Source organism: Micromesistius poutassou, assembly GCF_964030765.1.
Source record: "Micromesistius poutassou genome assembly, chromosome: 13".
Classification (NCBI taxonomy): Eukaryota; Metazoa; Chordata; class Actinopteri; order Gadiformes; family Gadidae; genus Micromesistius; species Micromesistius poutassou.
The window spans coordinates 9,763,810-9,777,584 of record NC_140283.1 but is presented as its reverse complement, the minus strand read 5'-3'; the positions used below and the strand labels follow the sequence as shown (position 1 = coordinate 9,777,584).

The 13,775-nt window shown below is 45.4% G+C and overlaps 1 protein-coding gene across 2 annotated transcripts in view; it reads right to left on the bottom strand.

Annotated features, from left to right (window-relative positions):
• Positions 1 to 2,288: 2,288 nt before the first annotated feature.
• Positions 2,289 to 13,775, bottom strand: part of tspan9a (tetraspanin 9a) — a 139,101-nt gene continuing 127,614 nt past the window's right edge. For both annotated transcript variants that reach the window (XM_084477126.1, XM_084477125.1), the window contains 4 exons: positions 9,740 to 9,841; positions 8,906 to 9,037; positions 8,249 to 8,332; positions 2,289 to 5,338 (listed from right to left, as the gene is read on the bottom strand). In XM_084477126.1, the coding sequence (XP_084333252.1) occupies positions 5,267 to 5,338; positions 8,249 to 8,332; positions 8,906 to 9,037; positions 9,740 to 9,841 (390 nt within the window). In that variant the 3' untranslated portion in view covers positions 2,289 to 5,266. The remainder of the gene's footprint in view (positions 5,339 to 8,248; positions 8,333 to 8,905; positions 9,038 to 9,739; positions 9,842 to 13,775) is intronic.

Genomic DNA, 13,775 nt, shown 5'->3' with positions numbered 1-13,775 from the left:
CTTTGGAATTTATGTTAAATGTAATACATGAAGAATGACTGGTAGGTGTACTGGTGGTTTATTAAAAGTTCCAAAGGATTTATGAAATGTAACCTTCAAAAGCACAGCAAAAGAGTAAATGACGAGGCAGAAATGAGTTTCTGTACAGCTGAGCAGGTGGTGAGAGAGATATCTGCTTTAAAATATATTTGTGAGGTACTCAAAAGCCAGACTTTATCCACGTACTCTGTTGTTCGTATTTCATTTACTTATTTTTGTGTAGGTAATATGTCGTCAAATATGTTTAAACTTAGATAAACTACCTATACAAGTAGTTATGTCTCGTTGTATTAGTTTGTCCTGTTATTGACGTAATACGCATCATTGACATAATGTGCAAATATAGATATTCGAATAGTTCGAATATATGTGTTTTTTTTAGAGTGAATATTCAAACGCCATTTTTTTAGCAATTTTGACAGCCCTACCACAGACGTATAAAACCAATGTAAAGACACTGTAAAGTAACTAGCATAAAACGTGTTGGCACCATTGATTCTATTCATTTTATTTGAGTTCATGATACCAATACAAAGTACTGTGTACAAAGACTAAAATAGGTCATGTGTTTGTTGGTCTTTTTCTTTTTCGCGATGTTGCATATAAGGAACAGTGAAGGAAAGCCAGGATGGAATGGTGCAAGGCGCCAGGTTGACTGCTAACACCACCAGATAGACAGTTGTCAAATTGGTCAACTACAACTTTTACCCCATTGTGAAAACCCTATCTGTGCAAACCTCATTGTCCAATCGGGACGGGACTGTGTTTTAAATTAATCATCTTTCTCAAAAGGCGAGCAAAGTGTCCCGCTGGTTTTTTTGTGAACCTAAAAAAGGAACTCCATTTAGTCAGGGTTTGCATCTCGTATGACACAATTTCCCCAACCCCGAGGGGAACTCCAAGTGCTATCTAATCCCCCCCCGCCCAACCCACCCCGAATAATTTAACAAACGGGTCGGCTTCAAACACAATCCAAAATGCAACCTCGGTAATTGTCAGTGCCAAGAAATAAGGGACTAGGCCAAGCGCAGAAAAGTGACGAAACATGAAAGGCAAGCAGTGTAGGGTATCATTGGATTTCTTCTTACACTTTTTTCTTCTTTATTTAAAAAATATGTTTGTTTTAGAGATTGAAGCATGGAGTGCACCCACCTAATATAGATATTCTGAGTGCTTTTACATATAGCAAGGAGCAAAAAAAATAAAAAGGAGAAATCAAAACCTAAACGATTTCTGACAGGTATCAGACGGTGTTGCCACCTCCTACCATAACACAACATCTAACACAGCAAGCTGTGGAGAGTACGACTCCACTGCTCAGAGAGTCAGGTATAGCACTAGGGAAAGATAAGGAGGAGACTCAACGTGGGTTTGTTGAAAAAAAACAAAAAAAATGGAACATTTTGTATGGCTTACGTTGCCTTACAGTGAACAGAAGACAGGGAGAACGTGTACATTCCGGCTCCTTCCGTCTCGGTGGGGTACAGACAGTGTGTTAGATGAGAGGGAATACTTATACTCCTTCTGAAAATGTTTTGCTCGGTACACGCTGCAAACACTTACTTATAGATGAACACTGATGAATAAACACAATTACAAATCATTTACAAGGTGTAAAGTTCTAATGTGAGAAGGAAAATGCAAAAACAACTCCTTAATAAATGAAACAGAGGATGAATTAGGGATGCAATTCCTTCATTGAACCAAGTGGAAAAAGGCAAAACTGTTTAAAAAAAGTTATCCAATACCAGAATATGTCAACATGATGCTAACGCAGAAGTAATTGCCACCAGCGGATTTGCAATAAAGACATTACATGGTAAATCCCTTGTAAAATTAGCATATTTACATCCAAGAGTAAGTAGTGGAGTGATATAGTGAGACAAGCTATGTTATACAATACCATCTGCTAGATTAGAAGAAAGATTGTTGGTATTCCCATTCTAGGCTTTTCACAGGCTGCTTTCAAAAACACCTCAGATGTCACTCAAATCAAAAAAACAAAATCATATAAAGGGTGATAACCGTAAGGCCTTTGTCTCTATTCCTAATGACCAACACTTGACTATAATCAGATCTAGAATAATCTACTATCATTTTAAATGCCTTTGATCATATGTTAAGTCAGAGAGACAATTGCATTTTGGTGATGCCCAACCCAATGTCAGTTGTTATATTTGAAAAGATGTCCTAGTTTATAAAATGAGTGACTTTAAGCCCCTGTCATGTAACAAATAGACAACACCAAATAACCAAACAACTGCATATTTAAAAAAAATAAATGCACATGAAATAGCCAATATACAAAAATAGCATTAATCAATATTTGTTAAAATAATCATTTTTTCATTTCCATATTCTAACCTGTGATGCAGGATGTAACACTTTCTTTAACAGGTAACAACCAATGGAAAATGTTAAAGTAACACTTAAACATCCTTGTCTGGAACACCTCCCTAAATATGGCCAAGACCAGCACAGTTTGTATAATATAATCTGTTTTCTATCGGTACTGCATGTCCATTCTGCTTCGTCCTTGCATACAAAAAAACAAAACAAGAAGAAATTAAAAGAGTAATTGAGTGGTATATAGTTTCACAATCACATTATGGTGTAATAGGATTTACGATGTAAATGGTGGGTCAAGAGGGTTGGAAATGCAATTTCTTTGAGCGGTCCATCCCCATGACATAGGCCAATAAATCCATGATAAATCCATCATAGGACAATAAATCCATGAAAAGTATCACAAATCACAAAGCCAGTGATGTTAACAAACAAAAGATGTTCAAATGAGATATACTACGTTTCACTACATGTCGGTTTTGTCTTACCTGGCTCTGCCAACTCACCCACCCAAACCCCCAGCTTCCTGTTGATTTCTCTGGCTATTTGAGACAGGGTTGTCATTTCAAGAAAAAAATAGAAAGCAAAGGGCTTTTTTTGTGAGTTGCTGGATGTCGCATCTGGAGGCTTCCCGTGTCACAAAGAAACACACACATGACAACACCCCGCTGTACGACTCACATCCTTTTCTCTTACTCCCTGTCTCAACGGTTCCTGTTGATAGCAGCGCTGCTTGGTGTCTCATCACCTCTGACATCCTCCAAAGCCTCCGCAACGTGGGGTTCACCTCGTTTAAAACCAACACACAAACACACACACACACTCTCCTGGTCCCCAAATGATTACTGTAGCAGGTTTCCCACCTGGCGATTCGTGAAACGACACAGACCATTTCTCCCCATATACTTGCCCATAACTGTTGAAAGCCATTAAGGATTCATCCAATTAGCTTGCACCGATCTCTTCGGCCACGCGTGCGCCGTCACAGAGCGAGCTCGCGCACATCCGAGTGCGGGAGCAGTCCGTTACCCCGGCGCGTCGAGTTCATTACCGCTACCCTTCAGCGGAGCTCTTCCTGTGGAAACCTGCCGACGCTGGGGCCTCCCGCCGTGCACTATGGGTGACCCAGATGTACCCATCACAGCATACAGTACGCTGCTTTTTGATCTGTGAGGCATTAAACACACCTTCCCTCCCCCCCACACACACACACACACACACACACACACAATGTGGACGCACACGTACACACACACACACACACACACACACAACGCGGACGCACACACAGTGAGCTGCTGCAGAGAGAGGAACCGTCGACAGCTAACTAGACCGTGTTGTGTGGATGTTCAACAGCCCGTGGCGGGCAGGCGGGTGAGCCGCGGCGAGGGCGCGGGCGTGTGCGGCGACACGGTGTGCAAATTGGTTTTCCAGCTCACCGGGACAGAGAGAAGAGGGTGTGAAACAGGAGGGAAGGAGAGCAGAGGGGAAAATATAGTTGTCGAGTTGGGATAATTGAAGAGGAGTAACACTGTTCTTCTACTAGATATGATTTGATGACTTGATAGCAGCATTGGTGCCTGCTCTGGTTCTGCCCAGCGTGAGTTTGATAAAACACACACACATAAACAAGAATATTTACCCGGGATGCTCGAACTAGGGAGGGAGGGGTAAGCCTCCATAGATCTTCATCTGACAGGTCTGTTGGGGGATAATTAAACCCTTTGACAATATATGTTGTTTTTGACAAGAAACACTAGTGATGCTGAACAGTGTTAACGTGTTTGTGTGTGTGTGTGTGTGTGTGTGTGTGTGTGTGTGTGCGTGTGTGTGTAGTGCACTTTCATTAGCGAGGACTAGCAAAGGGAAGAGGATATTCAAACCCTCTCCAAACAGGGGCAAGAGATGACACAGCTATAATGAATCCTCCCGGATGTACTGTAGATACATAAACGGGAACCATGAACCGCGAAATTAATTACTTTTGCAACGTCTCACTGAAAACCTTGAAGAAATAAACAACATTTGAACTGACTGTTGAAAGATAATAAAACGTGTCAACGAGATACCGCACAACACTGGTCACAACCGGTCCTGTGTCGCGGTCCACAACCCCTCTGCCGCCGCGTCACCGTGCCCCCACAGCCAATCCCATCGCTCGGTTTAATTGCACCGACCTCGCCGGCCGCTCACATTCCACAGGCGCGACGAGGGGTGAAGGTAATACGAGGAAAAAGACAACGGACAACATCTCTTTGAATAAAAGACATTTGACACCAACCAAGGTCACTGGGGAGGTACAAAAGAAGCATGCTATGTTTCGGAGTTTGTTATCATCCAGCCGTGAAAGCGGGGAAAAGACAATGAATCGACCCGTTACCTCCTCTATGACGAGGGGCTTCAGTATTATCGAGCCTAATGTCTGTCTTTTTGCTCTGGTCGAGGGAACGAGTGTTCGAAATAACACTCATTGTCTTAGAGTCCTTTCCTTCCGGCAAACCAGTTAGTCCAAGCGAGAGTGAAATAACGTCGGAGCGCACACCACACAGGAGTGAACACCAAAATGGCTTCCTCTCTTGCAAAAAAATGTTGAGCTCCGTTTTCTTCCAGTTGCGATACTCTTTGGCAAAATGAGGCGGATGGGGGAGAGAGAGAGAAAGAGACGGGTGGGTAGGAGGAGGGGGGGTGGGGGGGGGGAGATGGAGAAAGTGGGGGCAAGCGTCGGGACGGACACAGCTTGAATCTGAGCAGACGTTTTTTCCAGGAGAGAATTGATGGGACTGGATACAAGCAATGGCGGGCAGGTGGTGGTCATCCAGAGTCTGTACCATCAGGCAGTGATGAGCGGTGAGACTGCTCTCCACCGGGCTCCTTCTAAAGGCTATGCGTCGTACTTCTTCCCCGTTCTGTGGATGTGGTGGAAGAGCGTCATGGAGAACGCCATGCCCAGAAGCTGCGAGACACAAGAGGGGGACATTAGGAGATGGTCAACACAGATCAACAGAACAACATCCCGTTACAACAGTACACAACATTAGGCCTGTGGAGGGTCACGTTGATGTTTGTGCCTTGGGCCAGCGTGCAATTAACCAGGCAATTAGCTTCCCTTCCTTCCTCTCCCTTTCTTTCTTCCTTCCGTCCTCCCTCCCTTCCTTCCTTCCTTCCATCTTTCTTCTGTTCGTTCCTCCTCCTTCCTTCCTAACCTGCTTCTTTTCTCCTCCCTTACTTCTTTCCTCTCTTCCTTCCTTCCTCCCTCTATTTCTTATCTTCTTTCCTCTTACCTACCTCCCTATCTTGTGCGTGTACTCAATACAATGTGTGATGTACAGTGTGTGCAGGCATGATGAGGTAAATTGAGATGCCACTGAATCAAAGTAGCTGGCTCACCCTTTGAAGTTTCCATTACCCCTGATACTCAAACATCAAACATAGTCACCAGGATGATCCAAAACCCTATTATCTTGCATGGTCCAGGGAGCTGACAGACTGAGAAATACAGCATATATAGTCTTTGGTTTTAAAGAAGGACGCTGAAACTCCTGAAAGTGACACTGGCTCCAATGCTATACTTTTAGGGAATGACTATTGTAGGGAAGCCTGCTGACTCACTCCTTTGAGTTTAAGTCCAAACCTTGGTTGTGAATATCCATTTGAGTAAGTAAAATGCGAGCCTAAGCTGCTGTCAATCAGAGTGCACCACAATAGCAAAAGAGATAAACAGTGTGGCAGTAAATACAAGCTTAGGGCCAGACCAATGCAGACTTTCTCAGTACATTCTTGAATTGAAGTATAAACTAAATTATCTACACATTCCACATCTGTGGCACACTTGACAGCCACACGTTTTTTCGGTGAGCTGTACATCCAGTCGGCTTTATTCTCTCTGAATACTGTGACATCGCAGGACTCCATCCCTGGAGGACTCTGGGGACACATCTCGTCTAGTTCTGAAACATCCATCCGTCTGGATATGCAACACTTTTGTACCAAGTAGTGAAGAGGTTTTCCAAATCAAGAAATACATTGGGATATTGTTATTTCGTCCTAGCCAATGTCTTTCAAACGTTGACTGCTAATTGAAATCATTCCTAATAGAGTTGTTCACAGTTGTTGGATCTGGTTTGATTCAGCTGCTGTGAATTCTGTCAAGTTTACATGCTAGCATCTACTCCTCTCTGCTCTTCCAACCTTCTCAAATCGACTTGTGTGTGTGTGTGTTTGTGTATCTGTGTCTGTGGGTATGTATGTGTGTGAGCATAAGAGCGTAAACCAATGCTTGATGTACTGCAACGCTAGAATGTGTGTTTGCCTGTGTGCGTGTGTGTGTTCCTGTGCTTTTCCTATGTGTGCCTGTTTGTATGTTCTTCTGCGTAAATGTGCCTGGGTTTATATGTTATTTTAGTATGTGTGTGTGTGTGTGTGTGTGTGTGTGTGTGTGTGTGTGTGTGTGTGTGGTTGCTTATATGTGCATCTTTTTGTGTGCATGTTTGTACATGCTTCGTGTGTGTGTGTGTTTGTACGTGCTTCGCCGTGTTTGTGTGTTTGTGTGTGTGTGTGTGTGTGTGTTTGTATGTGCTTCTGTGTGTGAGTTTGCAGGGAGTGTTGCATGAAAGGAAATAAGTATCAAATGAGCAATTTGGATATCCACCACTCAATTATGGAGTGGATCAGGATCGACCCGAGATGGAGAAAGTAAGTGAGTCACCCTTGTGACATTTCTCATTTCAAATTGGACGAATAAGAACAAAGCGTGTTGTCTGAATACTGCACTAATGTGTGTGACCTAGGTTGTGCTGTACCGGCTACAGGGTGGTAACACACGCAAGTCTATACCAGATAATAGGAAGAGAACAATGGCATACAGCAGAGAGAGCGAGAGAGAGGGGCGAGCTGCAGGTCAGGATGACTGAAAGAAGCGTGATTACATTTTGACACAAGAGAGCGAGGGAGAGAGTACACACCATAGTAACCCCACCACCGCAGCATAAATCTGGCAGAAGCCCGTAACCAAACAACAGAGTAACTACCACTGCGTAGACTAACATGTCAAAAGTGTGAGAGAACTTTTTTTTTTTTTTTTATCAAATTGATAACATAAAAATAACCAACAGTGATGGGGAAAGAGAATGCTTATCTCCACTCAATTTCACACACTTCTTCACTTCATTTCCTGCCCTCTCACTCGCTCACACTCTCTCTCCCGCTCACTCTTGCCCTCCTTTTTGCGCTCTCTCTTCCTCCCTCTCGCTCTGTCTCACTCCCTCTTTGCTCCTTCTCGCTCTCCTTCTCTCTCCCACTCAATCTCTCTCTCTCTCTCTCTCTGTCTCTCTCTCTATCTCTCTCTCTCTCTGTCTCTCTTTGTCTCCCACTGAAACTCTCAGCTACTCTCAGTATCTCTCAGTGCCTCCCATATCTCCTTAGGGCAGTTGAGCCACTGCAGTGACCTACTGGCCCACGAGTCCTGAGGCTTTCATTCTGCCAGACAGGATTGGAGAGGGAAGGGGGGCGTGCAGTCAACAAAACGCTTCAATATTTAAATTCACGTGGGTGTTAAACACACATTCACACAAGCCCGCATACACACACACACACACACACACAGTGTGTGTGTGTGTGTGTGTGTGTGTGTGTGTGTGTGTGTGTGTGTGTGTGTGTGTGTGTGTGTGTGTGTGTGTGTGTCACACACATACACACACACACACGCACACAGCATCCCATTTATAAATATTGACGAGAAGCTGGTGCCAGTACCGGCGACGCCCACGCACCCGAAGCAGACGAAGAACAACTTCTTCGAGGAGGAGGAGGAAGAGAGACGAGTTGTGAGGAGGATATGGAGGAAGACAAAACATGGCTACTTTACCTGCACTACCAAGATCACCATGGCGACGGTTCCCATGAGGTGCTTGTTGTCGTCCAGCCACTCCTCCACCTTCTCAAAGCAGCCCTGAGGGTAGAATAGATACATATATATATATATAATGGAAATATCGTATTCACATAATTAAACAATTGTTGAATCAGTAGCTGAACAGCATTTCTCTCCCGTCTATGTTCACCACGGTCGAATTTGAGCCGGGAAAGAGTACGGTTGATTCACAGATGCACACTGCTTGTTTGTCCTTGGGCGTGTTCAGTGATCGGGAGTCTGGCTGGTTAATACATATATATATATATATATATAGATACTCTATATATATATAATGGCTGCATGCCAATAAATATAAATAAATACAGAAACATTCATAAAAAACAGCCATTGAGAAACCCAACCAAACAGTTTGTCGACAAGCTTTTTGATAGCTGAACAATGGAGGAGAGGAAAGCAATGAGCTTTTCAAATGAAAAACGCCCCCTTGGAGAATGGAGATGAGGTCTCTCCTCCAGAGCGGATGGTGAATTCGCTTCCACCTCTCTTGCAGTGTAGCATCTTATGTTACACAAGGGGGGGGTAGCTGTCCAGGGCTAGCAGGCAGGCCAGGGGGGCTGATGGAGGGGGGGAGGGGCCGTGGGGACTCACCCTGCTCCAGAACATGTTGGTGGAGTTGCGGCCACACTCCTGGTAGTGCTCCTGGCAGCAGCGATCTGGCACAAACTTGTCCTTTAGGGCGTCGTGCCAGTCGGTGTAGGCAGTCACACCGCAGCACTTCCACTGAGGAGATACAACACACGCACGCACACACACACACACACACACACACACACACACACACACACACACACACACACACACACAAACACACAAGCACCAACACACACACACGTGCACGCATGGATCGTTCACAAATGTGCACGCACGCACGCACAATCACACATACACACACATCAGAAAGCCACACGGACAAACACACATAGACACACAAGAAAGCAGATGAGGAGGAAATACTTTCTGAATGCCTGCTCAACAACACGTTATTAAATATACCAGATTTGCATGATTAAAGCACTATTCTTTTACAGCGTGATTGCAATAATGGATAAAACCCTTGTTCCGAAGCTGGAGATATGGCACAGATGCTGCGAGAGTAGCATTGACAATACATCTGCCAGCCTATGAATATATTTACATACAATATTTTTTTTACACTGAACATCCAGCATTAGCATACAGGCAGGAAAAACTAATTAAGTTAGCGTTAAATGTATTCCTCAAAAATATGAATGCATTAATAAAGCAACCATGTGCGTTCAAATATCCTGCAATGTGCGAGAGACACTGAGTTCACCGTAGCACTGCTGTTGCATGCACTTCACAGCAGTGCACGCCCATGTGTCTGTGATGGTGTCTGTATGACCGTTGGTCTGGGTGTGTACGTGACGGGGCGTTAGGTGTGTGTTTGAGCTGGCCTCTCACCTCCGCCTGAATGATGTTCCAGGCGTTGCGTAATCCCACGTTGTTGTCTGTGTTGTAGAGCGCCAGTCCGTCCTTTAGGTCCTGCTTGGCATTCTCTCTCACCTGCACATCAACACGCAACACACTGTTTGAGCCACACCCTAACTCGCTCAGAGACGTTGGAATGTCGGATGGGAATTCTAGGTAACGATGTGATTCAACATAAGATCATACGCTTTGCTATTGCACACTTTCATCCTAAAGATAAATAGTATAGTTCAAAGCTAGGGTATGCAATCCTAGAAGGATGTTTTGTCATGTTTGTTGAAATTCTCTTTACATCCCGGCAATCAACACATCAGGAAATCAAAAAATCTAAACTTTGTTTTGGACCCAATGAAATGTTTGGATAGCCTACCTATCTGTCTTACTACCTACATGGCTACAATCGTGCACTATACCCTTGGACTCTGCATTACCAGAGTCTTCCATGAGGCTAGGCAGTCCTATGGCTACAGCTAACAAGCCAGTCGTGTGTTTTATGTTTTATGTGTTACTGGTTCCTCCAGATTTCCCACCCTACCTTCAAGGAGCAGGTAGGGGGCGGGTAAGGCATCCTAATGAGCCTCCAACCCCATGGCCATAATTATTGTGAAATTAGACCCAACACATAAAGGGGCAGCGGCGTACAGCCACAGGTTTCTGTCAACCTTATCGACCCAACGTCGCCATCTTCCCTCAGAGTTATTTTTAAGTGGTGATGATTCACCAGAAGACGTATTGACGTATCGCTCCGTTTGAAATAAAGCCTCACATGTGACTTGGAAGCACAGCAGGTGCATCGTGCCCTTCGCTTTCCAGGGCCGACAGATCGTTGGCTCACGTGATCGGGGGGGGTGGGGGGTGATTCTGTGCTCTGGCTAATATTTCCTATTTGGACGTGTTAATGAGAAATACAATCGGTGCTTTAGTCCTGCCCACAGGGGCTTTGCTATGTGCCAGTGCAGCAACTTTGCTATGTGCCAGGACAGATTGGGCCAGACTTCTAGAGATGTCTGTAATTATATTGGAAAACATGATGACACTGACTGCCAGGACTGTGTTCCACATCGTTATAAGGCGTGGAAGTTATTTCTGGAATGCATTGCTTTCACATCTGAAGTGCAGGAGATTAGTGCAGTGTTTGCTATCTATGCAACAGCCCAGTAGCCCACACACACACACACACACACACACACACATACACACACACACGCACCCCATTGTAGAGACATGCATACACAGATGCTTACATAGACGCACACGCTCCCACGCGGACACAAGCCTACATAGACGCACACACACACGCATACGCACACACACACACACACAAATATGATGTATTGTATCAGGAAGCTCACTGAAAACAGGATATGAAGATGACCAATAAAATAAATGTTGAAAGATGTCCATTCAATAACTACATTAAGCCCAGTGTGTATTATTTGCTAGAGGAGGCAATGATCACTGGAGGAGTAGCACATTTTCTAGTTGGCCTACGTACAACTTAGACTGATTTCCCCATATCCAGCATAATGTGAAGTGCATTATAAGGGCCAACATAACAGCAAGTGGCCTCACCATCTAGCCTCTCACGTGACGAAGACCCTGTGTGTGGCCTAGTGCCACATCCTTCACGAGGTGCCTCTGTTACCATCACAGAACACGGTGGATCTAGGAGAGCAGACCCCGATAAAAAACCTTATCGTTGGCGGGCAGAGAGGTGTGGCGTCTCCTCTCTGTATAAGCTATAGAAAGGAATCATGATGGCACAGACCTCCGTGGACCGCCAGCACCCACCATGACTCCCAAGGAGACTCGACATGACTGACATGACTAATTCTCTAGATCCTGTATGAGAACCCAAAAATTAATAACTCTACTATCATAGTATAGAATCCTGGTTGGATCCTGAATTACGGTTGGTTCAGTTATTACTTGGAAGCGTATAAACCTGAAGATCAAGATTTCTTCCAGGCATGAAGGAATGAGTCAATTATATCCGAGAATAAACCCACGACCTCCTCCCCAACACTGAGCAATGTAAGCCTCCCCAGGAATAAACAAGTTTCTCATTAGTCATATATGAAACAGAGCTGGAAAAAAACAATCCACAAACTCTGAAGCCACATCAATATGATTACAGATTTCTTCCTCCCGGTGGTTGTTGTTGCTAGCACTGTCTATGCAGATGAGTGCTGCTGCAGCACGCCGTACAGTACACTCCAGGCTGCTGTAATATCACTCTCTGTAGAGGTAAGAACTCGCTCTCTCTTCTCATTCTCCCTCCCTATCTCCCCCTCTCGCACTGTCTCTTTCTCTCTCCCGCCCCCTCTCACTCTCTCTCTCACACTGTCTCTCTCTCTCCCGCCCCCTCTCTCTCTCTCTCTCTCTCTCACACTGTCTCTCTCTCTCGCCTGCCCTCTCTCTCTATATCTCTCTCTCTCCCGCCCTCCCTCTCTCCCTCTCTCTCTCTGCTCTGTCATCTACTACTATTTCTTCTTTGCTGTTCGCCGGGTGACACTCGGCGGCTCGTTATTACCCAGACTTCCCTGCGGTTACTAGTTTGTCAACGTGCAGTGAAAACGCCAAAAAAAAGGCGAAAAGAGCAGCGACATTACCATCCAACACAGAAGTGTAAGTGCGTGTGAAGTGTGGTGCGTCTGGCGAGTGTGTGCAGCGCAAGTCTTTGCTAGTGCCTGGGATGGAGGCTAAGTGGCTAATGATCCAGATGGAGTGCTAACAAGAGGCAGACAGATGACTGCAGAGCAAATTGTGTCTCTGACCCATTTCTCCCCCATCCCCCCCTGGAAAGAAGAGGAACAGATACCCAAACATTGTTGGTGTGTTAGACAATTCTTCTCATACCCCCCTACCCCCTCCCCCCTGCCTGCTCTATTTGAAACTGATTTCAGTGAAATGCCTCAGTACCACATCACAGGCATAAAGCACCAGTCTGCTGCCCACACTCAGCCACCAAGAATGACTTAAAAAAATCATCTGCCCAACATGTGTGAGTGAGTGAGTGGCTGGGTGTTTGAGTGAGTGACTGAGTGAGAGAAAGAGAGGAGAAGAGAGAGAGAGAGAGAGAGAGAGAGAGAGAGAGAGAGAGAGAGAGAGAGAGAGAGAGAGAGAGAGAGAGTGAGCATGCGCCACCGTGCATGCAGACAAAGCATGGAGACACGGCTCATCCCTCTCATTATGGAGACAGGGCGGTGGTTTCCTCTGGGCCGGCCAGATCTAAACTCAGCAAATCCCGACAGCACATTCATCACAGGCACCTAGCTGGCCGGCCGCTGCCTGGCCAGCTAGGTGAGTGGGCAGCAACACACGACACAGAGAGAGAGAGAGAGAGAGAGAGAGAGAGAGAGAGAGAGAGAGAGAGAGAGAGAGAGAGAGAGAGAGAGAGAGGAGGGAGGGAGGGAGAAAGAGAGAGAGAGGTAGAGAGAGACAGGGATAGATGGAGCAAGAGACAGGGATAGAGGGAGAGAGACAGGGAGAGAGAGAAAGGGAGAGAGGGATTGAGAGAGAGAGAGAAAGAGAAGAACAGGGAGAGATGGGTTGAGAGAGAGACAGGGATTGAGAGAGAGACAGGGATAGAGAGAAAGAGAGAGAGAGAGAGAGAGAGAGAGAGAGAGAGAGAGAGAGAGAGGGAAACAGGGATAGAGAGAGATGAAGACAGGTAAACAGTGGCGTAGTAGAAGCCTCTGCGGAAGCAGAGGTGGATGTTTACTTTCTGTCACACTGTGCAAACAGCGAAGGAGTGTTTGTGTCTGTCTATCTATTTTCTGCCTGTTTGCCTGTCTTTCTGCCTACATCTCCCCTTGAATGATGGTCTTCCTTCCTGTCTGTCTGCCAGCCGCATTGCTGTGTATTTGCATATCTTTCTGTCGCTCTGCATGTCTGAGTGCTATGACTGTCTGCCTCTGTGTTTGTCTGCCAGCTAGTCTGTGTGTCTAGCTGTCTCTGCTCCTCCTATCGGCTAGGCAGCTGTAATGAGCCAATGGAGGGAAACAGC